At 43.0% G+C, this 26,639-nt stretch overlaps 1 protein-coding gene and 1 long non-coding RNA gene across 3 annotated transcripts in view; one reads left to right on the forward strand and one right to left on the reverse strand.

The window, feature by feature from the left end:
* Positions 1-24,209, forward strand: part of DEPTOR (DEP domain containing MTOR interacting protein) — an 83,918-nt gene extending 59,709 nt beyond the window's left edge. For both annotated transcript variants that reach the window (XM_064154210.1, XM_064154211.1), the window contains one exon: positions 19,801-24,209. In XM_064154210.1, coding sequence (XP_064010280.1) covers positions 19,801-19,929 — 129 coding nt within the window. In that variant the 3' untranslated portion in view covers positions 19,930-24,209. The remainder of the gene's footprint in view (positions 1-19,800) is intronic.
* Positions 1,153-12,255, reverse strand: LOC135181220 (uncharacterized). The gene is made up of 2 exons (XR_010304776.1): positions 12,185-12,255; positions 1,153-1,925 (listed from the first exon to the last, which is right to left on the reverse strand). It is a non-coding gene; the product is annotated as an uncharacterized LOC135181220 (long non-coding RNA).
* Positions 24,210-26,639: the final 2,430 nt, after the last annotated feature.

Genomic DNA, 26,639 nt, shown 5'->3' on the forward strand with positions numbered 1-26,639 from the left:
AGTGTGAGACCGAGCAAATAATTTCATAAAGATCTTGTCAGTTAGCTTTATTAAAGTATTTTTAGAGCTGGTCTCTTGAAGAGTGCTGCCTGTGACGGCGCAGTGAAGAGCGTGGCTGCTGTAAGCGCATTAACGAGCAGCAGCTGGAGGCGACGCAGGGCTATGAAAGGAGGCAGTGTTGCGATGCCTACTTCTGAGTTATTTGCAGCTCTGTTTTGCTGTCTGCTGTCGTCAGCAGTGGAAGACAGGAACAGCAGGATTTTGATGTTCCCGGGTTGCTTTGATATTCCGTATAGCCTGGCTGCAAAATATGGGTCTGGTCTGTGAGCAAAGCTGCTAAATATTGCCAGTTATCAGGAAAACTCCTTTCCCCCTTTTATTTTCCATGTTGCATTCTATAATATGGGTCTGGTCTGTGGGTAAAACTGCTAAATATTGCCAGTTATCAGGAAAACTCCTTTCCCCCTTTTATTTTCCATGTTGCATTCTATAATATGGGTCTGGTCTGTGAGCAAAGCTGCTAAATATTGCCAATTATCAGGAAAACTCCTTTCCCCCTTTTTTTTTCTCCATGTTGTATTCTGTAATATAGATCTGGTCTGTATGTGAAACTGCTAAATATTGCCAGTTATCAGGAAAACTCCTTTCCCCCTTTTATTTTCCATGTTGCATTCTATAATATGAGTCTGGTCTGTGAGCAAAGCTGCTAAATATTGCCAGTTATCAGGAAAACTCCTTTCCCCCTTTTATTTTCCATGTTGCATTCTATAATATGGGTCTGGTCTGTGGGTAAAACTGCTAAATATTGCCAGTTATCAGGAAAACTCCTTTCCCCCTTTTATCTTCCATGTTGCATTCTATAATATGGGTCTGGTCTGTGGGTAAAACTGCTAAATATTGCCAGTTATCAGGAAAACTCCTTTCCCCCTTTTATTTTCCATGTTGCATTCTATAATATGAGTCTGGTCTGTGAACAAAGCTGCTAAATATTGCCAGTTATCAGGAAAACTCCTTTCCCCCTTTTTTTTTCTCCATGTTGTATTCTGTAATATAGGTCTGGTCTGTATGTGAAACTGCTAAATCTTGCCAGTTATCAGGAAAACTCCTTTCCCCCTTTTATTTTCCATGTTGCATTCTATAATATGGGTCTGGTCTGTGGGTAAAACTGCTAAATATTTCCAGTTATCAGGAAAACTCCTTTCCCCCTTTTTTCCCCATGTTGTATTCTGTAAGTTAATTTCTGGTTTTAAGTATTCTTTGGGATGTTCTTATACAACTCAGCTTCAAAATAGCGACTGAAATGATGCATCACATGTTGTTATTTAGTGTTATGTCACTGCAACAGATTGCGACAAAACGAACAGACCTTGTTTACTGTGAGGCTTATGAAAGAGATAAACTAATCAATCATTTTGCTGATTAGCTGTCCCTCCCTTTGGGTGGAAGTATCAGTGCCCAGCTCTAACCTTTCAGCAACCCTAAGGAAGATCTCATTCCTTAAATTGATTTTGAGCAAATTACTCTTTATAGGTGTTCCCCAAGGTCTTTTTATTGTATAAATTGCCAATGGCCACTCAGTCTTTTCTGTCCTGTCCTACTTCATCATTTCAGTTAGTAGCAGGGAGTTTTGGTAGCCACATAAGGTCACTTCTGTTTCAAGCTCTGCTTGAGGAGTATGGTGTATATAGACAGGATTATTGCAGTGTGGTTCTTTCCTTCTGATCTTTAGAAGCTGCCACAGGAAGGAGGTCAACCTCATAAATTTCCTGCCTGTGCTGCCATCATAAATGATTATTTCAGGTCCAGGTTCTCAAATTATTTCACTAGCTGAACAAGAGCCAAATCTCAAGTGTAATTGAGTAACCAGCATCTCATGGAGCAGATTGCTGCTGTCAGGTTCATCAAGGTCATCAAGCTCAGTCTCCCTGCAATCAGAGGAATGTAGTCAGTATTTGATTAGTCCAAAGAGTTAAAATACTAACACAATCACAAAATATTACAGGCTTATAACATGCAGGACTAAAAGCTATGCATTCCAAGGTGCCACGATGGGGGAAAATCAACTCAAAGCCACCTGCTATCAGAAATTCCTTAGATTTCTGCAAAGGGAAGAAATTAGAAGTGTGAGATACTTGGGAGGTTGAACATATCCCATGCTACAGAGAAACACAAGTCCTGTTCCATGGTCCTTGCTAATCTGATCTCAAACCTGGTGATTACTTAACTGATTGACAAGGAAGATCATAGAATTATAGAACTGATTTAGTTGGAAAAGACCTCTAAGATCATCAAGACCTAACACCACCGTGGCCATTAAGGCAGAAATCCCAGAATACCTTCTGGGAATACACATTTCTTGAACACCTCCAGGAACAGTAACTCCACCACCTCCCTGGGGGAAAATAACCTTTTAAAAGAAGAGGTATTTTTTTTTCCAAATGGAAATGTATCCCATTTATGTATGTGGCAAATCTCTAATGTTTTATAGGATAGTGAGAAAAGTAAGGAAGCTTGAAACCTTGTGTGTGAGAAACTTCCTTGTAACTCCTAAAGGCAGCTTGGAGACTGGGATTTCTATTGTATACATAAAGCACTACAAACACACCTCATTTAGCCTCTGCATGAAGCTTAGGAAAGGGAATACCCCTCAGTGTTTGGTGCTGGGACTCAGCTGCCTCAGTGGTAACTGAAAACACCTGAAGGGTACTTTCACTGTCTCAGGCAACTGAGCTTTAAGCAAGGAGGTGAAGTAGGTTTGGATGAATACTTACACTGTGCACTGGCATATGGTGTTGTTGAAGCAGATGCAGTTCAGTCTTGGGGTTTTTATCTTATACCTACACGTCAGTGATTGTAGGAAAAGCATACATTACCCAAGTTGCCATCTGCTTTCAGTTAGGGTGTGAAAACGCTGAGGCAGGTTGGTGTTTTCCTTGAGCTGTGCTATCAGCTCGCTGCTGCATTTGGTAATCGCATGAGAGTGAATGCAAAAGGAATGTATTTGGTAGTGTGAACACTCAAAAAACATTGCTGACAAACTGCTTTTGCAGCTTGCCCATAAACAGAGAAGCAGCAGACAGAGCTAAGTGTGCATGGCACTGTGCACAATGAATGCCACTACTGTAGGGCTTGAATATAAATGGATATCTGTTTCAAATATGTTTCTTTAAGTGGCTGCCTCCCTCTCTGATAGTATTTAATTATAAACTACAAGATAAAGTCCAATTTTCTTTCAGTGAAAACTGTAACCAAGCACCTGTGACTTCATTGCTGTCTACAACTACCTGAAGGGAGATTGTAGCCAGGTGGGGTTGGTGTCTTCTCCCAGGCAAGCAACAATAGAACAAGGGGACACAGTCTCAAGTTGTGCCGGGGGAAGTGCAGGCTGGATGTTAGGAGGAAGTTCTTCACAGAGATAGTGATTGGCATTGGAATGGGCTGCCCAGGGAGGTGGAGGCACCATCCCTGTAGGTGTTCAAGAAAAGACTGGATGAGGCACTTAGTGCCATAGTCTGGTTCATTGGACAGGGCTGAGTGCTAGGTTGGGCTGGATGATCTTGGAGGTCTCTTCCAACTTGTTTGAGTGTTTGATTCTATGATTCTAAGTAGATGAGGTGTGGGTCTGCACTCATTTCAGTGGACCATGGGCTTCTGACATAAGATTACCTTAAAAATCCAGCCAGCTTTATATGGACTAGAGGTTAGGTGCTTGCTGTGGCTGTCAGAGACTGTTCTATGAGAAAGAAACCAAAACTCTGTGTGAAGTCATCCTCCTGAAGTATAGAAAATAAGGGAAAGATCCATTCCCATGCCAACAGGCAGTGCAGTGCTCAGACTTACTCCATCAGGATGTAAACTGCAAACTACACAAACAAAAGAAAACAGGAAAATTCTTTCTCCGATTTTCAGTCCTGAACAAGACCCACATTAGTCACTGTACAGAGGAAATTGAAGCAGTAGCAATTCCTTCATAAAATATATTTTAGTTTTTTGAGTATAAATTTCACATTTAACAGTGAATTTCCTTTTTTTTTTTTCTCCCCTAAACTTTAAAGGGTACAGATTGAGTAAGGTTTTACTTGCTTATCCCAGACCTGAATTCTGGCCAGTATTAGATTTCTAATAACTCATATTTTTTTATAAAGGCTCTTTGAACAGAGAGAGAGTTTTACTAGGCAATAAAATGACTTTTTTTTTTCTTTGCAACAACTGAAGCCTTATGCAAATACAGAAAGTTTCATAATACCTCAGAGCTCTTTTTCCCTGCATCCACAGCATTAAAATTCAACTTGTTTTCAGGCCAGTCACCTAAAATGCTGTTGGGCAACAAGCGACCTACTATAATGATGTCTGTACAATGGCTTCTTCTCATCAGTAGCAAACACAATTCAGGGATAAAAAACTCATCTGCAGGTTGATAATTGGAGATCAGTGTATTTTTTTAAATGCAGTCCCATTATTTTAATTAAAAGTGGGTTTAAATAAAGTTCTTTGTGAGCAAGTGATGTTTGGTGGCAGGATAACCCAGATATCTGAACACCCTACATTTATGAAAGTGCTTTCTTGATTGTTTCTGAAGTCTTAACAGCTGTAGCCATTCAGAAGGAGAGAAAGCAGCCTTGGTTTCAGCTGCACTGTAAAACAGGGCTGTGCTTGTGTTTTGATAGAGCTTCCAAATTCCAGCATGGTCTGGAGCCCATTCAATGGTGAGGTTTAGTGCCAGCCAGAACAGCTGGGACCTTACCCTTGCTCAAGCTTTCTTAGGATATTGCAGGTCACTCTGAGGCAGTCCAGGCTCTCTAACAAGAAGGCTGTCACCTCAAAACTTACCTTCAGAGTGGCTGAAATCTTAGAGAGTATCCTAAAAGACAGAGTGAAAGAGCTGGGGCTGTTCAGGCTGGAGAAGAGGTGACCTTATTGTGGCCTTCCAGTATCTGAAGGGGGCTTACAAAAAAGCTTGGGAGGGACTTTTTAGGCTATCAGGGAGTGACAGGACTAGAGGGAATGGAGCAAATCTGGAGGTGGGGAGATTCAGACTGCATGTGAGGAGGAAGTTGTTCAGCATAAGAGTGGTGAGAGCCTGGAATGGGTTGCCCAGGGAGGTGGTTGAGGCCCCATCCTGGGAGGTGTTTAAGGCCAGGCTGGATGAGGCTGTGGGCAGCCTGATCTAGGGTAGGGTGTCCCTGCCCATGGCAGGAGGGCTGGAACTGGATGATCCTTGTGGTCCCTTCCAACCCTAACTGATTCTATGATTCTGTTTTAAAAGACATGAAATTAGAGGCCAGTACAGCAACACATTGGCATTTTGAACTGTTTTTGCTGTCAATTGAAGATGAAAAACATTCTGTATTATTAGGTTTGTTTGCAATATCCATTTCACTTGAAGCCTCGAAGGGGTCCTCAGATGCTGTTGCATTTACAGCATTGTGAATATGGCAGCTCTCTTCCCCAGGCACTTTTGGGGTGCTGCTGCTCCCCAGCTGCCTGCTCTGCAGCCTCTTTCTACCACTTCTCCATTTCTTTTCTTGTTGCAGCTCAAGACACAAGCTGGTGTCCTTCCATAATAGCAGCAGATGATTTGAGACACACATTGCATTAAAGCCAAGGCTCTGTTCAGCTAGTAAAACACATGGAGAAACAATTGCACTGTTGTCTGTGCAAACAGAGAGCAGCTGTTTGTCTCAAATGGTGCAGACTGTTTCTGCTCATTACGGTCTTGATACCAAAGGGTGCTGGGGGTTCCCTACAGAGATCTGACTGCCCTTGTAATTCCCTTGTTTGAGCTGGTTTAGAGACCGGTTTTGACTAATACTGGTAACTCTAGTTTAGGTATAGACCCACCAGGAAAAAGAAAACTCTAAAAGGTGAAGCCCAGCATAAAAAGACAGTATCTTTTAGCTAAGACTCTGTGTTCTTCTGTTACTGATGCAGTATTTCACCTAGAGCCATCTTTAGCCATTGGAGTTAACATTTTCAGAGCTGTCCTGTGGTAGGTATCGAATTGTACTGTACAATAAAAACTCTACCAAGCTAAGCATGCAGTCTCTGATTTGCTTTCCTGACATGTCCCAGCTCAGTTCAGCTTTACCTGTGGATGTTTCTCACTGGGACTGTTAAGGCAGTCACTTTACACACCAATTCCCAATTAGGGTCATGAGAAGCAGTGACCTATATTTCCTTGCTCTGTATTTATGGAAGGTTTGTGTTTCAGAGTATTAGGGCCTTATGTTATTACCCTCCAGATATCTACAGACAGCTTTAATTTACCTATGTGAGTAATTCCTGTTCGCTCTGTTGGTATTTATCTGACCACCCAGTCAATCTGTTGGGGAAACCAAAGCTAGCGTGCAGATGAAAAGCTGCCTATGCCACAACAAAAGCTGTTCTCATGTGTTATTAGGTCAGCTCTCTTCTCCTCCTCTAATTTGTCCACTTTTATTGTGTGGAGTGTGCACAGCAACACTTTCATTCTATTCCTAGTGGGAAAAAACACAACACCCAAACAACAAAACCAAACTTAAACTCCCATGAATTCCCATCAGTGGAGAGGGAGACAGGCACTATCTGAACCAGTGATAGGGCTGTTTGAGAATCTATGACTTAGTCTATATTATGAGTTATAATGGCTTTCATAATGTATTATTTTACTTAATATAGTTGTCTATTATTTTAACATTATGTAACTTTAATATTATGCTGTTTAATGTCTGGCTTTTCTTTTTTTTTTCCAGTTAGAGACCAATGAGTTTGGAATACTACAAACCCACTCTCCCTTTTAAAAACAAACCAACCAAAGAAGTGTGTGGTGAAAACATGTCATAAAGGTCAAACAAACTATCAGTGCCAGACTGCAGCCACAGACTAAGAGGGAGAGGCAGAACTGCATGCTTAATGCTTGTAATTCTGTAAATGGGGTTAATTTCCTCTGCTCTGCATTGTCCCCACGCTCTGCTGGTACCCAGTTTCTCGTTCACTGATGGGGCCAGCTTAACACCGCTGTAAAGACTGAACAAGGAATGTGTCCCTTTGGAGGGAAAATCTTGTGCTTATGCAAGACCTGGATACTTGCCTACTCCCACACCACCCACACCCTGCAGCCAATTACACATTTGCTAGAGGTATTTACAGAGCTGAACACACAGCTGCAGTTCCTTCTCTTACATCCAGTAACCTCAATTATGTAGAAAAGGACATTGCATGATTTTTTTAACCTTCTGGTGACATGCAGTAGGTTTTGAATCGAGGTTTCAGCATTAATGTAGCCTAGTAAGACTCTGTGAATTCTTAAAAATACATAAGTTATCTGAACTGGAAGCATAACTTTAAAGAGCTCTCATTTTTATCTCTTTTCCTGATTCCAGTGTGACAATCTAAATCTTAGCAAAGTGGGAGTGAATGCTTTTGTGCTGCCTGTGTTTGCTTTGATTTAGAAGGTTAGTTTTGGGTCTTAGGCTCTTCTGAGGCAGCATGTTCAGCATCTCTGTGGCCTGGGCTCTTTGCTGAGGATAGGAATTCCTCTGCTTTATGGCTATGTGTTACTGTTAAAATAGGAGAACCCATATGTATTCAGCATAAATGCAGATTGTGCATATAAGAGTGTAACAAGTTGAGATTTGCATTCTCTCTTCTCCATTGTTGTTCTCTTGTCTCAGATTTCTCTCTGCTTGTTACTTCTGCTCTAACATCCATCTTGCCATTAATTTCACTGTGACTTTCAGTTATCTGAAAACTTAACCTGCAGTTTATTGATCTAAATGTAAGCCACTGGCAGAAATGCTGATCTTATCTTCACTTCCTTTTCATCTCCCTCTTTTGACTCCAACCATATATGCATCTATTGCCTCCTTCCTCCAGCCATGTCAGGCACATCAGGGAACTTACTTTGCCTGGAGACAAGTCCTTTCATTTATTCATTTTTGCTGGCACAAGATTACAAGGGCCAGGTGCCAGTCTTTGGCACATTTTTTCCCAGGAGCCAACATAAAAAGGCAGGAACACCTCCTGGGAGCATGGACACCAAGTCCTGCTACAAACCCTCCTCCTTTTTGGAAGAGGTTTGATATCCATATCCACACAATCCTTAGCAATGAAGGACAACAGAAGGGCTTGTGGGTTACTGCTCCATCTTTTAATAAACAAACCTTTCTAAAAACCATGTTACCTCCAAAAGTAAGATCAGTTCTTTAATCCCTAAGGAGAAGGAAACCACATTCTCCGGTGCCGTTGCTAAGGGGAGTTGTGTACAAACCCATGGCATGGTATGGGAGGTAAAAGATGATTATGTGGTAATTAGCTCAAAAACTTTATTCAAGAGATGGAACAGCTGGCAGGGCTGTTTACTCTCTTGTAAATAACCCATTTGAAATGGTGACTGCAGTAAGAAGTGGAAACGGTGTTTTTTGTTCCCCTGTGACAAAACAGCTTTAGATGGGAGCGTTTGCTTTCATTCATTTCTTAACTCCTTTACATTCTGTATTTCAGTTAGATCTAAAAAAATGACACCTTGATTTCCATCTGTTTGCTTCAGAGCACAGCAGCACTTGGGGGGCAGGAATGGGAACAGTGATTCTCAGCATCCCCAGAGAGGCAAAGGAAATATGAGGGGTGGAAACCCTGTTGGGGGAGAGCCCCTTTAAAACTGGGGAAGCTTGGATGTCCCCTCCCTACCTGAAGACTGGAGAGTTGCATATCAGATGTTACATTCATTCCCAGAATCTTGCTGAAACATCTACAAGACAGCAAAAGCTGAAGCAGATAATATCACTTTAGTAAACAAGCAATGGTAAAGATTATCTTTTCTTTTTTCCCCCCCTTCACTTTCTCCTTCTCAGTTTCAGCAGTTCAGTAACCTTCACAGGTAAGAGCTGTGGCCATACTACAGAAATCAAACAAGAACTTTTTCAGTCCTAAAACTGGCTGGGAGTGTTAAAAAGTACCTACAGGTTGTGAAGGGTTTGATTTGTTGGGTTTTCTGCTTAAGATATTTCCAGGTCACTGACAATTCCAAAATGTTAATCCTCCATCCCCACTTTGCATAGGTGCCTGTGAGGAAGGGTTTTTACTGACAGCATGGTCTGATAACAGGAATCAGGATCTGCAGGTCTCTTGTGCAGATTAGACAGAGAAAATAGATGTTTTTGCTAACCACATGTGAAAAACCTTTCCTCTCGAAGAGGACAGTGACTTTCAGAATACCATCATGAAACAATTATAAGCTTAAGCTACTCAAACTGGCCAGCTGATCTTGTCCCTGTAGGATTAGTAGGACATGAAGAAAACATTTATTTGTAATGATTGAGGGTAGCTCTATGACAGGAATGTAAGCAGACTGTTTTTATAATGGATCTAATTTTAATTTTCATTAGTTAAGAAAAGCAAAACCACTAACACAGGACCTTTCTTTTTGAAATAGTTATATTGTCAGTTCTGGTTCATAGAATCAACCAAGTTGGAACAGACCTCCAAGATCATCCAATCCAATCTATCCTATTTTATTCTGTAAAACTGTCAAAATACACTTTTCTTTAGACAGCTCTGAAAGAAGTTATTCTTAGAAGCTTTTATTTCAGTTCTTAGGAAACTTCTGAAGAACTGTACAGGGTTGAAGATAATTTCTACATTTGCCTGAATTAATGATTTCTGTTTAATGCTAATAGAATCATAGAATCAACCAGGTTGGAAGAGACCTTCAAGATCATCCAGGCCCACCTATCACTCAGCCCTATCCAATCAACTAGACCATGGCACTAAATGCCTCGTACAGGCTTTTCTTCAACACCTCCAGGGATGGTGACTCCACCACCTCCGACTCCACCACCTCCCTGGGCAGCCCATTCCAATGGCAATCACTCTCTCTGTGAAGAACTTCTTCCTAACATCCAGCCTATACTTCCCCTGTTTGCCTGGGAGAAAAGACAATCCCACCTGGCTACAGCCTCCCCTCGGGTAGGCAATGAGGTCTCCCCTGAGCCTCCTCTTCTCCAGGCTGCACACCCCCAGCTCCCTCAGCCTCTCCTCACAGGGCTGTGTTCCAGGCCCCTCACCAGCTTTGTTGCCCTTCTCTGGACACATTCCAGCACCTCAACATCTCTCTTGAATTGAAGGGCCCAGAACTGGACACAGTACTCAAGCTGTGGCCTGACCAGCATTGAGTACAGGGGCAGAATAACTTCCCTTGAAAGTTAAAAAAATGAGGACTCAAAAGAAACAAATACATTCTTGCATATATTTTGGGAATGGCTTCTCTTAAAGCAAATATTATCTGTGTGACTTCAGTATCACAACAGATAATATGAAGAAGTAACAGTCACAGGAGCATGCCCTGATACCTATATGTAAATCAGTTTGCATACAAATTATGAACAGAACAAAGGGTTAAACCCAGTCTGTCTCATGGTGGATGACTGAACCAGCCTCGGTTTGCACACAGCTTTCCCAACAACTCTGTGTTTCTGGGCAATGTGCTAATAACTTTCAAAGTGCCTGAACTGCCAAAGGGACCTGCATTGCAGCAGGACATGGCCCTGCTTTGAGCTGTGTGCTGCCAGAAATCTCTTTCTGGTCTGCATGAAGTCCAGGGGTGAAATCCTGACTGCTCCAGAATGAAAGATTAGAGCAGGGCTGGAGCTGAGTCTCCAGCTTTGTCCTCGTGCAGTTGCCACACGTGGAGCAGCACCAACACCTTCAGTAGGAATGGATTGCTGGCAGTGCCCTCACCATCACCTTGGGCTGTCACCGCCTGACGCCAGAGCAGCTGTCACTGCTCTTTGGTTAACCTTGGTGCTGTGGAGAAGACTCAAATGTGCTCATAGAGATTTTGTGCTGTGCAGCCTTAGACCCTGAATGGTCCCACTGCAACCCAGCTGGTTGGGTAAGCTATGAGTACTGCTAAAACAGAGTCTCCTTAGTGCATCATTGTGTGCTCTGGCTTTTTGTATTCAGGATTAAGGCACATTGTATGGTGCAGCTGACACCTGAGGGATAGGATGCCATCCTGAGGGACCTGGACAAGATGGGAACAGGGCCTGTGTTGAACCTCATGAGGTTCAAAAGGGCCAAGTGCAAGGTTCTACATACAGTCAGGGCAATCAGCAGTATCAGTACAGACTAGGGGATGAATGGATTGAGACAAAACCTGTGGAGAAAGAAATTGGAGTACTGACAGATGAAAGGCTGAACATGAACTAGACAAGTCTGCTCACAGCCCAGGAACTGTATGCTAGACTGCATCTATCCAAAGAAGTGTGGCCAGCAAATCAAGGAAGGCTTTTATAGGCACTCTACTCCACTCTGGTGAGATGTTACTTGGAGTACTGCATCCAGTATTGCTGTCATCAGTACAGGAACAACATGGACTTGCCAGAGCAGGTCCAGAAATGAGACACAAAAATCAGGAGAGGGCTTCTTTAGAAGAAAAGCTGGGAGAGTTTGGGTTGTTCAGTGTGAAAACAACAGACCTAAGAGAAACCTTATTGTGGAAGTTCAGTAAATAAAAAGTGCCTCTAAGAAAGATGGAGAAACAAATTATAGCAGGGCCTGTGGTGATCAGACAGGGGGTCATGGTTTGAATCTAAAAGAGCAGAGATTTAGGCTAGACAGAAGGAAGAAATTTCTTTCACAATATGGGTGACAAAACACAGGTCTGGGCTGGCCAGATGCCCCATCCTTGGAAACATTCAAGGTCACATTGGATGGGGCTCTGAGAAACCCACTCTAGTTAAAGATGTCATTTTTCTCCGGGGGGAATTTGGACTAGATTACCCTTAGAGGTGTCTTCCAATCAGTCATCCACTGCCCTGACCTGGCTTAATACAGTCAGGATCTCACCTTGTACTGAGTAAAGCTAGTTTTCTCTTATTTACAAAGCAAGACAAAGTTTTAGCCACTGACATAAAAGAATGTCAATAAGATTTGAGTTTGGGGTTCTCAGACTTTTCCCCCATGCTAATTCAATGCTTCTCAAAATGTTTCACAGGCTTACTTCTGTCATTTCTACAGCTTTACAAGTGAGCATAAAGAAGCAGCTAAACAGAGAGTAGTTCAGCCTAAGTAAGGAGTCCCAGTCAGCACTCGTAAGTGATGTTAGAGTGACCATCAACTCTCTAGCCTGCCTAACTGGGGGGCCACCAGGCCCCCCAGCCTTTGTCCCCTTCCCATTCACCCAGTGTGCACCACAGGGACTCACCAACGATGACAGGAGGAAGTTCCCTCTGTTCAGTTGGAGAAGCTTAGGGCTTCTGCCTTTCCTGGGGCACATTAAAAAGGGGAGTGGGCAGGGAGGTCAAAGTGGCCACACCTGGGGTGGGAGGAGCCCAGAGTGCTCCCAGGGTTAAGGGGAAAAAAGGGGAAAATGCAGTGTGAGGTGGAAAAAGGGCAGATGTGGTTTCGGAGACTTTATTGCTATCTGAAAGGAGATTGTACCCAGGTGGGGGTTGGTCTCCTCTCCCAGGCACCCAGTGACAGAACAAGAGGACACAGTCTCAAGCTGAGACAGGGCACATTTAGGCTGGGCTTTAGGAAGACTTTAATTTGCCATTGGAATGGGCTGCCCAGTGAGGTGTGTAAAAGGAGACTGGATGAGGAACTTAGCACCATGGTTTAGTTAATTAGAAGGTGTTAGGTTGGGCTCGATGATCTTGAAGGTCTTTTCCAACCTGGTTAATTCTGTGATTCTGTGATAACACTGATTTCTTTGGTGCCTGTTTCTTCTGTGCTTACAGAAAAAAAACATTTACAGAATCATAGAATCAGTCAGAGTTGGAAGAGACCACAAGGATCATCTAGTTCCAACCCCCCTGCCATGGGCAGGGACACCTCACACTAGATCAGGCTGTCTAGAGTCTCATCCAGCCTGGCCTTAAACACTTCTGGAGATGGTGCTTCCACCACCTCCCTGGGCTACCTGTTCCAGGCTCTCACCACCCTCATGCTGAAGAATTTCTTCCTAACATCCAGTCTGAATCTACCCATTTCTACCTTTGTTGCATTCCTTCAATTCCTATCACTACATTTCTTAAAGAGAAGTTAAAAACAGAGTGGATCCTGGACACTTATTCTGACACCAAAACGTAAAGGATAAATGCCTTGAGAATTAGAGCCTTAGTGCACAGCCACTGCAATGGGACACACACATTTGCTGGGCAGCCCCCACCTCCAGCCATCCCCAGCCAGGCTGCCTCATGTGTGGTGGTACAGGTATTTGTGTTCCTCTTCATCTCAAGCTTTGAATCAAAACAAACCAAAAAACCAGAACCAACTGTGTGATTATGGTCTTGGTCTGACTTTTGACAAATACTATCTGTTGACTTTGCATAAGTGTTAACTGCTTTGCACTCACTGCATCTGTAAAAAGAAATGCTTTTGGGGGGGGCTGTCAAAGAGAGCTTTGCAATTGTCAGTTGAACCTAGTTCTGTGGTGGCCAGCTTTTCATGATCTTTCTCAGCAGCCTTCTAAAAGGTGTACCTAGGAAAAGAAAGGGAAAATGAAAAGGATGTTAATTAGAAAAAGATTACAAAGCTGCAAAGCTGACAGCTCCTGGCTTGGACAGAGTCACTCCGATATGGGTCAAGAACTGCCTGCAAGGCTGGGCCCAGAGAGTGGTGGTGAATGGTGCCACATCCAGTTGGCAGCTGGCACTAGTGGTGTTCCTTAAGGATCAGTGCTGGGCCCAGTCCTGTTCAGTATCTTTACTGATGATCTGGATCAGGGCATTGAGTCCAGCATCAGTAAGTTTGCAGATGACACCAAGCTAGGAGCAGGTGTGGATCTGTTGGAAGGTAGGAGAGCCCTGCAGAGGGACTCTGACAGGCTGGATGGGTGGGCAGAGGCCAAGGAGATGAGATTTAACAACGCCAAGTGCAGGGTTCTGCACTTTGGCCACAACAACCCCAAGCAGCACTACAGGCTGGGGACAGAGTGGTTGAGAGCAGCCAGGAAGAAAGGGACCTGGGGTACTGGTAGAGAGTAGCTGAAGATGAGCCAGCAGTGTGCCCAGGTGGCCAAAAGAGACAATGGCCTGGATCAGGAATAGTCTGGCTAGTAGGTCCCCTGTACTCAATGCTGGTCAGGCCACAGCTTGAGTCCCGTGTCCAGTTCTGGGCCCCTCAATTCAAGAGAGATGTTGAGGTGCTGGAACATGTCCAGAGAAGGGCGACAAAGCTGGTGAGGGGCCTGGAACACAAACCCTATGAGGAGAGGCTGAGGGAGCTGGGGTTGTTTAGCCTGGAGAAGAGGAGGCTCAGGGCTGACCTCGTTGCTGTCTACAGCTACCTGAAGGGAGGCTGTGGCCAGGTGGGGGTTGGTCTCTTCTCCCAGGCACCCAGCAATAGAACAAGGGGACACAGTCTCAAGTTGTGCTGGGGGAGGTCTAGGCTGGATGTCAGGAGGAAATTGTTGCCAGAGAGAGTGATTGGCATTGGAATGGGCTGCCCAGGGAGGTGGTGGAGTCACTGTCCCTGGAGGTGTTGAAGAAAAGCCTGGATGAGGCACTTAGTGCCATGGTCTAGTTGACTGGCCAGGGCTGGTTGCTAGGTTGGACTGGATGATCTTGGAGGTCTCTTCCAACCTGGATGATTCTATGATTCTATGCTACATTAAACTGGAAAAAGTCCAGCAAGCAAGGCCAGCTCCACAAGGAGAGGTGACTGAAGCCTGTGGTGCAAAACAGATCTGAATATCCAAGGATCTAGGCTAGCTGCCTGTTCTCCTAGCATTCAGGCTTACTAAGGTCATCCTGAGGCAGAGTGCTAAGCAAGAATTAGTGACAGGCATGCAGTGTTTTGATCCAGTAATTTACTTTAAGATACGCCCATACCTGCAGCTGGCCTCTGGCCTCTCTCAGGAGAATGGGATCGTCCTCCTCACCGCAGCTTCTGATCAGGCAGCTCAGCCATCCAGCCCCCGGAGAGGAAACGGGGCCGTGCTTTGGCCACCGAGTGCTTCTCCCGGCAGGAAAACCAGGGGCGTGGATGTGCATCTCCTGAGCAGCTTGGCAAGGCCAAGGAAGGGCCAGCAGCCAGAGCTTGCCTTGGAGGGAAGAGCAATAATCAGTGAAGGGGAGGAAGGATTGTGCAGCCCTAAGCATAGCACACTCCTGATTCTGGCCACTAAATGTTGTGGGCACAAACTGTAATTCCTCTCCTTGCCATCTTCAGTTTGATGAGAAATGACCTTTAAGTGCTATGTTCACAGATCCCTTCTGTTCAGATGTAAGCCCAAAGGTGAAGCTTTCCTTTTTTTTCCTGGAAACTCCTGCATTTGGTTAAACTTTCTGTATGTGCAAGCCCTAGAGGGACAGGAGTACCTTTTCTGCTGTTCCTACTTCTCTGGGCATCTGCCTGCCAAGGTGGGAAGTTCACAGTATCACAGTATTATTAGGATTGGAAGGGACCTCACAGATCATCAAATCCAACCCTTTACCACAGAGCTCAAGGCCAGACCATGGCACCAAGTGCCACGTCCAACCTTGCCTTGAACAGCTCCAGGGATGGCAACTCCACCACCTCCCCAGGCAGCCCATTCCAGTGTCCAATGACTCTCTCAGTGAAGAACTTTCTCCTCACCTCCAGCCTAAATCTCCCCTGGCGCAGTCCTCTCGTTCTGGTGCTGGCCACCTGAGAGAAGAGAGCAACCTCCTCCTGGCCACAACCACCCCTCAGGTAGTTGTAGACAGCAATAAGGTCACCCCTGAGCCTCCTCTTCTCCAGTTGAAATAGTTAACAAGAAATACTTGTTACTGTAACACTTAAATATTTGAAGTCTTTTCACTTCAGTGTTACTTTAACTGTTATTATTTCTGTGAGTTTTAGATTGCCACATCCTGACCAACGAAATGGTTGGAATTTAGTCTGGGCTTTGTAACTTGTTGCACTTAGAGGGATAAAAATGGATGCTTATCTCCTGTCAAACTCCTCAGAGAGCTATGAGGAAATGAGTAATAAAAGGAAAGCTCTTTGAGGTTCTTTTTAACTTTAGTTTATTATCTGGTGTGGTTACTGATGTGTGGAAACCACCAGGGAAATGTTACATGTTTATAGCTACAAAGCACTTAACAGCTGTAGCTATGAGCCCAGCCCTCACAGCTTTTTCAGCATTGTTTTTATAGAGGTAACATTCAGTCGCTGAAATCTTGTAAAAGCCTCCTTAAGAACATTCCTGAGATGATAATGTGTGGGTTGATGCACTCGGTCAGAGCTGGGTTTTGGGTACCCACTTGCTTTTGGTGGTTTTGTAACTCCATCAAGACAGCCGTGCACGATGGAGTGGGTTTGGGTGCAGGATTGATGATGGCCAAATGCATGAAATGCTGCTGCTGCATTTCATTTCCCCTTGCTGGATGTAGCACTGGATGGAAATCTGGGCTGCAGAGAAGAAAACTAGGTGAGTCGAGGGCACTCAGCACACTGTGTCAACCTCTTTCTCCTTGTCAGGACTGAAGCTCCACGTTTCTTTATCCCTGAGGGAGCTAGATTTGGCATTTGCAGAGACTTGGCTCTCAAGGGATGACTCATCCCAAGGGATGGCCAAGGAGAAAGCTTTCTGCCCCCAGGGGACAGGCTCTTTATTACCATCTCCTGTTCCTCTAGGGTTCTTTCATGCTTCTTTAAACAAAAGTATGTTCTTTGCCTTGTCCTCCTCTCTGCGTTTCTTTTCTTATCTGAATTGGGTGGACATTTTGCATCTAAACCTATCTACTGGAAATGGTGAAACTAGTTGTTTGGATCTGGTGCAAAGGATGGCACGAAGGAGACTGTCCTCATCCCTGCTGATTGAAAACTACTGCCAAAGGCATATCTTGAAACAAACACATCAAGAAGGCAGACATGTCAGCTCCTGTCCTTCGTGTGAGAAACTGTATAGCATCCAGATTGCTGTTCACTGCTCCAGTACCTGTATCATCTGCATTTACACCATTGCAGCCTGGCTGGCTGGTGTGGAAAGCCTGTTCCTTTGCCAGGGACATTCCCCAGAGGTCCCAGGGCTCTCTTGGTGTGATCCAGCATGCAGATTTATCCACGATACACATGCATGCCTTCCCCTGGCCAAACATGAGTCCCATGCATTGGGATTCCAGTAACTGGAGAAGTCTGAGAATAAGCAGGAGTAAAACAAACATTAGCTATTCAACTTCCAACAACTGCAGTAAGCCAGAAGAGACAATGTTATTTCTTCAGGTCTGTTTTAAATCAACTCAAATCATACTCTGGAGCCAGAGCTATAATTCAGTAAAACTTGATACAATCTTGGAAAGTCACAGAAAGTATTAGGAAATCCCACTGGGAGTTAGAGACTTATAGGTACTGCAATAATCTGCATCTGAAACTAAATAGGCAGAGCTCTTCAGTACTGATTGAGGCACACTGCAGAGGATGATGAGTTACCTTTTCAACCAAAATGCTTAATATTTAGAAAGCTTTCTTTGCTTGCAGAAACTGAGCCATTTTGCCAATGCTACCTGCAGCTGAAATAGATACAGCATATGAATGTGTAGGAAATATATATCCATACTGTCATGGAAATAAGCTAAGTTGCATTGCTGAATGCTGTAGCCTGGGAGGTGGTGGAGTCACTGTCCCTGGAGGTGTTCAAGATAAGACTGGATGAAGCACTTAGTGCCATGGGCTAGTTGATTGGCTAGGGCTGGGTGCTAGCTTGCACTGGATGATCTTGGAGGTCTCTTCCAACCTGTTTGATTCTATGATTGTTTAGGCTAGGAGGAAGCCTGATGTCCAGCACCTTTGGCTCTGCAGAGGAGTTCTGAGGGGTAGTGGTGAGGTGCCTGAGAGAAATCTGCCTTCTCTGCAGGTGCTGCTACTGCTGCTCTTCATGTGCAGAGGCTCTAAGAAGCAGACTAAAATAATCAGTGGCATTTGGGCTTAATTTTTTATATTGGGCTTGCTTCCTCTATGATTTTTCATAGATGAAACACGAGTAGCTACATTCTGTACATTTTGCACAAGTATCAGTGGAGTTTCACCACATTTTGCCTGAGAGGGGAGGTAGCTGATGCACTAGAGTTAAATAACTTGGCTTGCTTCTGGGGTGCGTTAAGCGGAGTGTGTCCAGCAGATCAAGGGGGGGGGGGTTCTCCTCCCCCTCAACTCTGACCTGGTGAGGTCACACCTGGAATATTGCATTCAATTTTGGGCTCCCCAGTTCAGGAGGGACAGGGATCTACTTGAAAGAGTCCAGTGGAGGGCTACAAAGATGATTAAGGGGCTGGAGCACTGAGGAGAGACTGAGGGACCTGGGGCTTTTGGAGAAGACTCAGAGGGGATCTAATCAATGTTTATAAATATCTGAGGGCTGGGGGTCAAGAGGGAGGGGACAAACTCTTCTCAGTTGTGCCCTGTGGTAGGACAATGGGCAATAGGTATAAACTACAGCACAGGAAGTTCCACCTCAACTTGAGGAAGAACTTCCTTACTATAAGGCTCCCAGAGCACTGGAACAGGCTCCCCAGAGAGTGTGGAGACTCCTTCTCTGGATTCTTTCAAGACCCATCTGGATGCATTCCTGTGTGACCTGCACTAGAACCTCTGGTCCTGCTCTGGCAGGAGGGTTGGACTTGATGACTTGTGGAGGTCTTTTCCAACCCCTAAGACTGTTTTACACAGAGCTAGCATTGGAAACTAGTGTTGGAAACTGCTTCCCACCTTTCCTGCATCCATTTCTGTGTTGTGTTTCTGCCAGAATAGGAAAGGTAAAAGATACAGAATAAAGGAGGAAAATGTCTAGCAGTGCTTGCTTCATAGCTTCTTTCTTCTAGAGTCAAGATTACTTACAAGTAATATAACCCTCTGGTGAGTGTACTCTTTTTGTTGAACTATCAGGATGAGATTATGGTTGCTCTAGGCTCCATATTTTTATCATTAAAAACACAGCTCCAGACACTACACATTTTTGGCCTTTTTAGCCACTCTGTAATATGATGATTAGATACAGAGAAGGCTTCATGTTTCTGAGGAAACTATATTACTGTCCTTCTTTTCCTCCCCAGCTTTTTCACAATGCTGATGTGACTTTTTGTCCTGATTAACTCCTTTAAGATTTGCAGCAGCATATTTCTATCAAGATTTTTTTTTTTTTGGGGGGGGGGGGACAGAAAAGAGCTTCTAATCAACATTTTAAATTTAGTATGGCTTTTAAAAACAAAATATTAGCATACTTGAAATTACTTACAAGCCATACTTGCTGAAGAAAACCAAAACCTGTCCACAAAAAACACAGAAGGAACTAGAGTTGTGCAGGAATATCTCCTGAAAATGGCAGTGACATTTTAATCCCTCCCAGTACTCACTTCATCATTTAGGTTTGTGTCGTATTGGTGAAGGTTTTGGCACCAAATTTATTGAAGTCATCATCAAGATCTTGCCCAAGCCTAGAAATATGATGCAGATTTTAACTGTGACTACCAAGAGCTCTCTAAAATGGTTTCTATCAAAGTGTTTAAGACAAAGGATAACAGAAAGTTTGCAATGACCAGAGCTGTCTTGTCCTGTGTTGTTTTCAGAGCACCGTAAATATCATTGTTATAAGAAAAATACCCTTGTTGTAAGAAAAAATGAGTGACACAGGACTTCAGAATTGCACAGATTTGAAAGCTGCAGTTAGATTAAAAAGAAAAATGTGGAAAATTAACTTGCCAGAGTAATTCTAAGAAATGTGTTTTTTCTTAAGAGTGATAAGTAAGGTGGCATGAGGTGTTCTGGAGGTTTTGCACTCCCAGAAGTTGATTTGTACAAATAAAGGTATAAAAAGCCTGTAATTTGTAACATTTTCCTGCTTGCTTTTCTCCTCAGGTTTGCCAATTTGTGGTATCTGTCAATGGCCTCAATGTTCTCCATGTAGATTACAGGACAGTGAGTAACCTCATCCTGACTGGTCCTCGAACAATTGTGATGGAAGTGATGGAAGAAATAGAATCCTGAGAAGGGAAAAAACCTTTTACTGGACTTTTTTTCATGAGAGAAATAAGGACAACCATGGAGCGGCAGGAGATAAGGAGGCAGAATGTTGCTGTATCTAAATAGATGATTTTGCTTTGGGGGAGTGGGGCTCTCTTTCATTTAACAATAATGGCACTGGTGATTATGTGAAGAAGTGAACAATGTACACCAGCATATTTTCACTAAGGACTTCATTTTGTGTGACAGAGAAAAGGTTAAGGCCTTTAGGTTGTCTGTCCAGCCACGTCTGCATTGGCCAGAATGGTTTCCCACCAAAGAAGCCAGGCACATTTCCTCACAACTTGCCACTGAATCAGAGCATTTCAAGAGATGAAAGAACTAAACACTGTGAGTTCAGGATGACACAAATGATTTGTTTGGCATATTTACATGGGTAAATGTTCTCCTGGTGTTCAGCGTTGTCCCAGGATCATGTGCTGTCACAGCTTCTCTCTCTTCAGGCTCAAGGACAGCTGCCTAAATGCTGGCTTGGTTGCAGTCAAACACAAACTGCAAATGCATGAAAAATAGGTGTTCCTTCTCCATAGAGGTTACTCTGATATGTATGCTTAGGCCTGACTAAATACACAGATTGGTGTAGAAACCAAACTGCTGCAGATGGAAAAGCATGCAGTACTTTTGCAAACATCTCCCTTGAAAATCAGGCTTTCTGTTTAGAAGCCTGCAGACTGGTTTAGGTGCTCAAGCACAAACTAGCAATTGGGTTTGGGAGTTTTTTAATCCCTTATCTTTAAAGGAAGGCTATCTTACTATTGCTCTTGGTCACTTTGGAGAAATTTTGGACACCTTTATTCCTAGAAGAACAATAATACTTGGCGTGCTAAAGCAGGGAATCGTCAGCGTTGGCATTTGCAATGATACATTCAGATGCTCCAGCAGAGAACGTACACTTCAAATTGAAGCAATGTACTTGAATGTGCATTAAGCTTGTTAGCACTTTGCAATCATTAGATGTTTTGCAAACTACAGCCTTGCCACGAGTTGCATTTGACACTGTTACTAATAGGATGTTGTATTTAGCCGACTCGTAGTCTTTTTCAAACAGTAGTGTTTCTTCCTTGGCAAATTCATGAAATGAATTATTTTTTTAAATGTATATATATAAATTCCATGTTCTGCACTCAGGTGATTCCTCAGCTTGTTGTTCAGCCTGGAGAAGAGAAGGCTCAGGGGAAACCTTACTGCTCTCTACAACGATCTGAAAGGAGGTTGTAGCCAGATGGCATTTGGTCTCTTCCCTCAGGCAACCAGTGACAGAATGAGGAGACACGGTCTCAAGCTGTGCCAGGGCAGGTTTAGGCTGGATGTTAAGAAGAAGTTCTTCATAGAAAGAGCAATTGGCATTGGAATGGGCTGCCCTCAGAGGTGGTGGAGTCACCATCCCTGGAGGTGTTTAAGAGGAGGCTGGATGAGGCACTTAGTGCAATGGTTTAGTAATTAGAAGGTGTTAGGTGATAGGTTGGACTTGATGATCTCAAAGGTCTTTTCCAACCTGGTTAATTCTGTGATTCTGTAATTTGACTGCCTGGGTTTTCTTTGAACTTTGAACTGAATAAATATGTCTTCACCCACAAAATTATAAGCATACATTGCAGACTCTGTCTGCTGTCCAGATTTTACAGTTAAAGCTTGAATTTCTATATAAGCATACCAGAAATCCTTCAATTATGGGGTGAGGGAAGCATTTTTCCCTCAATTTTGAAATATGTTTTCTATTAAAAATTGTTCTCACTAAATACATTGCTCTTGAAGTATGTTTTTCACTTACTTGAACACCTTTACATCAAAGATAAAGCAAGCCTTCAACATCACACTGTGTGATGTTGTAGGTAGGAGTCCAGACATGCTTTGTTTCAGGTACAATCCATCTGTAGCCGATTTTTCACCATGAAAGCTTCTCATATTCCACTAATACGCAGCAGTGCAGGGAGGGATAAAACTGCAACCACTAACTTGATACTAACCAGGCACAAAAGTGTTTGGAGGATCCTCTCAAGCCATTACCTGGTATGACAGTTACTTATTCAAATGCTACCCGCAAAAATGTTGGTGCAACCCACAGCAGATTATATTCTGCAGTTAACCCCAAAGAAACAGTTCAGCTCATCATGCTATACAAGATTGTCACAACCATCAGTACTATCCACCTAAGAACAGCTGGGGAAAATCCTGCTGTCTCAGAAATGTGGCAGTATGCTCCAGATTTCTGATACTTGTGACTCCAGGAATGCTTCTCCAAATACTTCTGTTTTCTTTTCTGCCTGGGATCTTTTGGTAGCTTGGTCGTGTGTGTTTGTACCACTTTAAAACATAAATTCTATGTATTAGGCTAGGTTAAGTATTCAAATGTGAAGGATTTTCCTAGCAAAATGCTAATGATTCTCTCTGATGCCATTGTGGATTCTTCTGTCTTGCATCCTTTGCCTTAGTTAATATTCTGCTACAACTTCCCCGTAGCTTACAGATAATTAAGAAACTGGGTCAGAATTTAGCTTAATAATGCATTAGAGAGTGTACTTCAGACTTAAGCAAAATGAGTGGGAATGGGGGCAGGGGGAAAAAAAACCTGCATATTACTGTGCTACAGATTGGAGATGGCATTTTCATTTTCAAGTTACATGAGTCCCTATCACAATGTGAGCATCATTACTTGCCTGCACTTTAATGGGGGTTTCCGTATTGTGCTCTCGACTTGATTTGACAATCCACAGTTTAATTAATTCCTTCCTTCTTCAATTTGACAAAGGTATTCAAATGATCTCTACAGTGAAATTTTTTATTTTGAGGGGGGGAAGGGGGAGAATTAATTGTGCTATGAAATGTATAGTTTCCAATTGTGCTGCAGTTTGTCTGCACATAGTGATGCAATACCCTCCAAGATAGCCCACAGAAGTCTGTGCCAGGCTCTTGTGCACTTTAGAGGGCACTGAATTTTGAATGCAGTAGAGCACTTTGCATCCCGTGAAGTAGGATGGGAAAGGTAATATTATTCAGAGAAGTGAGGCATTTCAAGAGCTGCATGACTGTCACGGTGTGGACTGAAGCAAAAAAGCAGAAAGGAAAAAAAAAGTCAAACCCTGGCATCAGCAGTAATAACTTCATTAAAAAGATTGGCAGTTTTGGAAGACTTACCTGTCTGACATGTGTTTTTGGTTACTCTGGATCTTGTGAGATCTCTGCTAAACCTTTTTGCCTTAGTAACACAGATTAGTGCCACTCCTCTGCACATGTACACTTGCCAGTCGTTTAGGAACGTCTTCAAGCAATATAAATTCAAGTGGTAGTTAAGCTAATTGGAGCATTAATTCAGTGCCATATTCCTCCTATTTTTCTTCTGTTTCCTATGAGATAGATGATTTTTATTATCAAGATCAAATCATATATATATATATGTATGTATATATATATATATATATACACACACACACACACGAGAACACAATTGGATTCACAGCTAGCCCCACAGAAGGCATTTCACTCATGAAATAATGCAATAATCCACTTAATTTTTTATTAGCATTTTATCATCTGCATTTTGGCCTTCATGGAAGCTAAAGGTAAAAATGTCAGCATGGGAGACCCTAGCATGTCATAGCAGCATCTGCAGTACCAGTGGTCTGTCCCCCTTCTATGAGATTGCCTTCAGGCAGAGGTTTGGGAGGAAAGGAGACACATAGCAGGAATGCATTTGCTTCCATTGCTGATTATTTTCTCACTAATTTTCCTCACCAGAGGACAGTCCTTGTACCAATGTGATGTGGTTAACACAGACATAGCTAAAGAGCAGTCTGAGGATTAGGAAGAAGGAGTGACTGACTTCTTTCTTCATCTGCACCGACACATACGATGTGTGGAGGTTTGCTTATTCCTGTGGATGGAGACAAAATGATCAAATTATGAGGTATCAGTCCAATCATTTCAGACAATTTAGTGAACTAAGTACTACATTTTTATTGTTAATTTTGTGAAATAATAATTATTCTGATTTTAGAGGCAGGAACAATGGAAACCATGCAGGTTGCAAAAAGGTTTGCCTAATGCAAAACGGACTTAGAACTCCACTGCTGCAATCATGAGTATTTTCTTCCCAGTGTATAATTAGAACTAGACCACTTGTCTAAGTGCAGAAGCATGCATATGTCACATGTATAAGTAAAACTAGACCACAGCATTCTTCAAACAGACTGGCAGGACTGCTGACCTTCTATGATAAAACTGCCATTAAAGATTTCCATAAATCACACTTGCAAAATTTGTCTTTCTTTATATGGTGAGTGATGTGGTTTATGTTTTTCACTTCTGTGTGTCACTTCTAAACCAGAAATGGTAACAGCCGTTGTCACAATCCATTTTGTGTACACATAGTGCAGATAAAAATATCACTGCTATTCCAGAGAAGCTGAGTGATTTTTAAAGCAATTTCTTGTACATAAACTGGCGTTTACACATTTGTTTCTAAACTGAGCCATGAGTGCAAAAGATAACCTAAGGATGTCAAAGAATGTCATAAGACATAAGGATACAAGGAGTTCATACTGTAAAGACAGTGTTTCATGTACAGCTGCTTAATCTTTGTACTAGCAGTTCCCCAGGAAATTTCAGGAATGCTCAGAAGGGAATAGCTGTAACTGCCAAACTGAATGCTCTCTAGAAAATTTGCTCTTGTTTTGCAGTTAGGTATCCATCCTCCTATTGCCCATGGGAGCTGTGAATTTCCAGTACTGCTGAAATCAAGTTTCAGAAGCACACACACAGAATGAAACGCTTAGCTTTGAGGGCGTGTGTTTGAAGTAGGCACTCTATGCTTGGCAGCGTAGCTGTATTGCCTCCTAAATGAAAATGCTGCCAAATGTGCAGTTTCCCCATCCTATGTCACCGTAGCTCTGGCTGAAATTAGAGTACAACAGTTGCCTACTGGCTTTTGTATGGCCTTGTCAGATAATAATGTAATTTCTTTTCAGAATGTGCAGGTGGTTAGAGCATTTGTGCAGGAAGTTTCTTGCTTCTGTTCCTAAGGTGCTTCCACCCAGAGGCTTCTACAAACTGCTATCTGGATTTTTGTTGCATGCAGCCCACTTCAAAAAGGTACTTCCTTGGTGCCTGAGCAGCTGAACTCCTCCTCCACTGGGAAATACACCCAAGCAGGCCAAGCTGGAGAACACTGGTCTAAAGGGCATCCTATGCCTACCAGATCATTTTGCCTCCACCAGTGACTTACGGATATATTTAGTTTTCTTTCATATTATACTTATTTTGCCCCATAGTTAGCAACGATCCTACTTCCTGCTTCCAGCTCAAAAACTGGTTCTTGAATGTCTCAATGGCCCTGTTTGCTTCATCATTTTCACTAGTCTGTTTTTGAGAGGCTCTTTATCATGATTATAGAATCATAGAATCAGTCAGGGTTGGAAGGGACCACAAGAGTCATCTAGTTCCAACCTCCCTGCCATGGGCAGGGACACCCTACCCTAGATCAGGTTAGCCACAGCCTCATCCAGCCTGGCCTTAAACATCTCCAGGGATGGGGCCTCAACCACCTCCCTGGGCAACCCATCAACATCAGCAGCAGCAGCAGCAGCAGCAGCTTCTCATAATTTAGCAGTGCTTATCTATCAAGCCTAAGATTTAAGGAAAGTGGGTGAACTGGTTGCTGCTTTACAATTGTATGAGAACTGGCATACAAACAAAGCCTTTCCTTAAGAGAACAATGTAAGACAAAGTTACCATAATGATGGAATAGAATTAATTTGAGGTATAAAATACCACACCACCTACTCTGAACAAGGCTTCAGATGATTCATAACACAGTGTGGGCCACAGTTTTCATGAACTTCTTGGACTGCAGAGAGAAAAGATGAGACTTCACAGAGTGTTGTTTTCCTCTTGTCCTCTGGATGTGCTGCCATACACCCTTTGCTCCTTCTGTTCATCACATCCTGGCTGGAGCACAGCCTCTCAGCCACAGCTGAGCTTAGAACCACATAAACTTGTATCTTTACTACAAACTGTAAATGACTGGGGAACTTAATCATTAGGATTTATGTTTCCCTCTTCAGGTTTTACACCATCTTGCATTAAACAGAAAAAAAACCAAACTCATTTTCTCCCTCTATGTTTTTTTCCAGTTAGGAAATGATCCTTTTCCCTCTATGTTTCCACTGGAATATGTGATGAATAGAAATCACACTTTTCTATGTGTACCTAATCATAACTCAGGGAATACTAGCTCTTGCCTGCACTTCTTAGGCAACCCCCACTTAGTCTCCCTGAGAAAATGTTATCTGAGCAAAACATGCAGTATGATTCCTGTTACCAGATTGTAGCTGGAAAATATATAGTAGCTACAAACCATTTGTTTTGGGAGGGGCAGATATAAATGCTCATCTTGTTTTAAAAATCTTGGTGATTATTATAAATTAGAAGCAAAATGACTGTAGAACCCAGAAAAGCATCCATCAGGCAGACATGGTGATAGGGTATAGTACAAAAAGGTTCTGTGCTGTTGTGTTTCTTACTAGCAGCAAGAGAGGAGAACAATGATGCAGTTTTATGACTAATTTTACAGCGTACATTCCTAACCCTGCCTTCTCAATAAGAAGGCTGCAATTAACACCTGTGCATTTAGGAACATTCAAGCATAAAATGCACTAGGTAAGAACATAGTAAAGAGC

Source organism: Pogoniulus pusillus, chromosome 14, assembly GCF_015220805.1.
Source record: "Pogoniulus pusillus isolate bPogPus1 chromosome 14, bPogPus1.pri, whole genome shotgun sequence".
Classification (NCBI taxonomy): Eukaryota; Metazoa; Chordata; class Aves; order Piciformes; family Lybiidae; genus Pogoniulus; species Pogoniulus pusillus.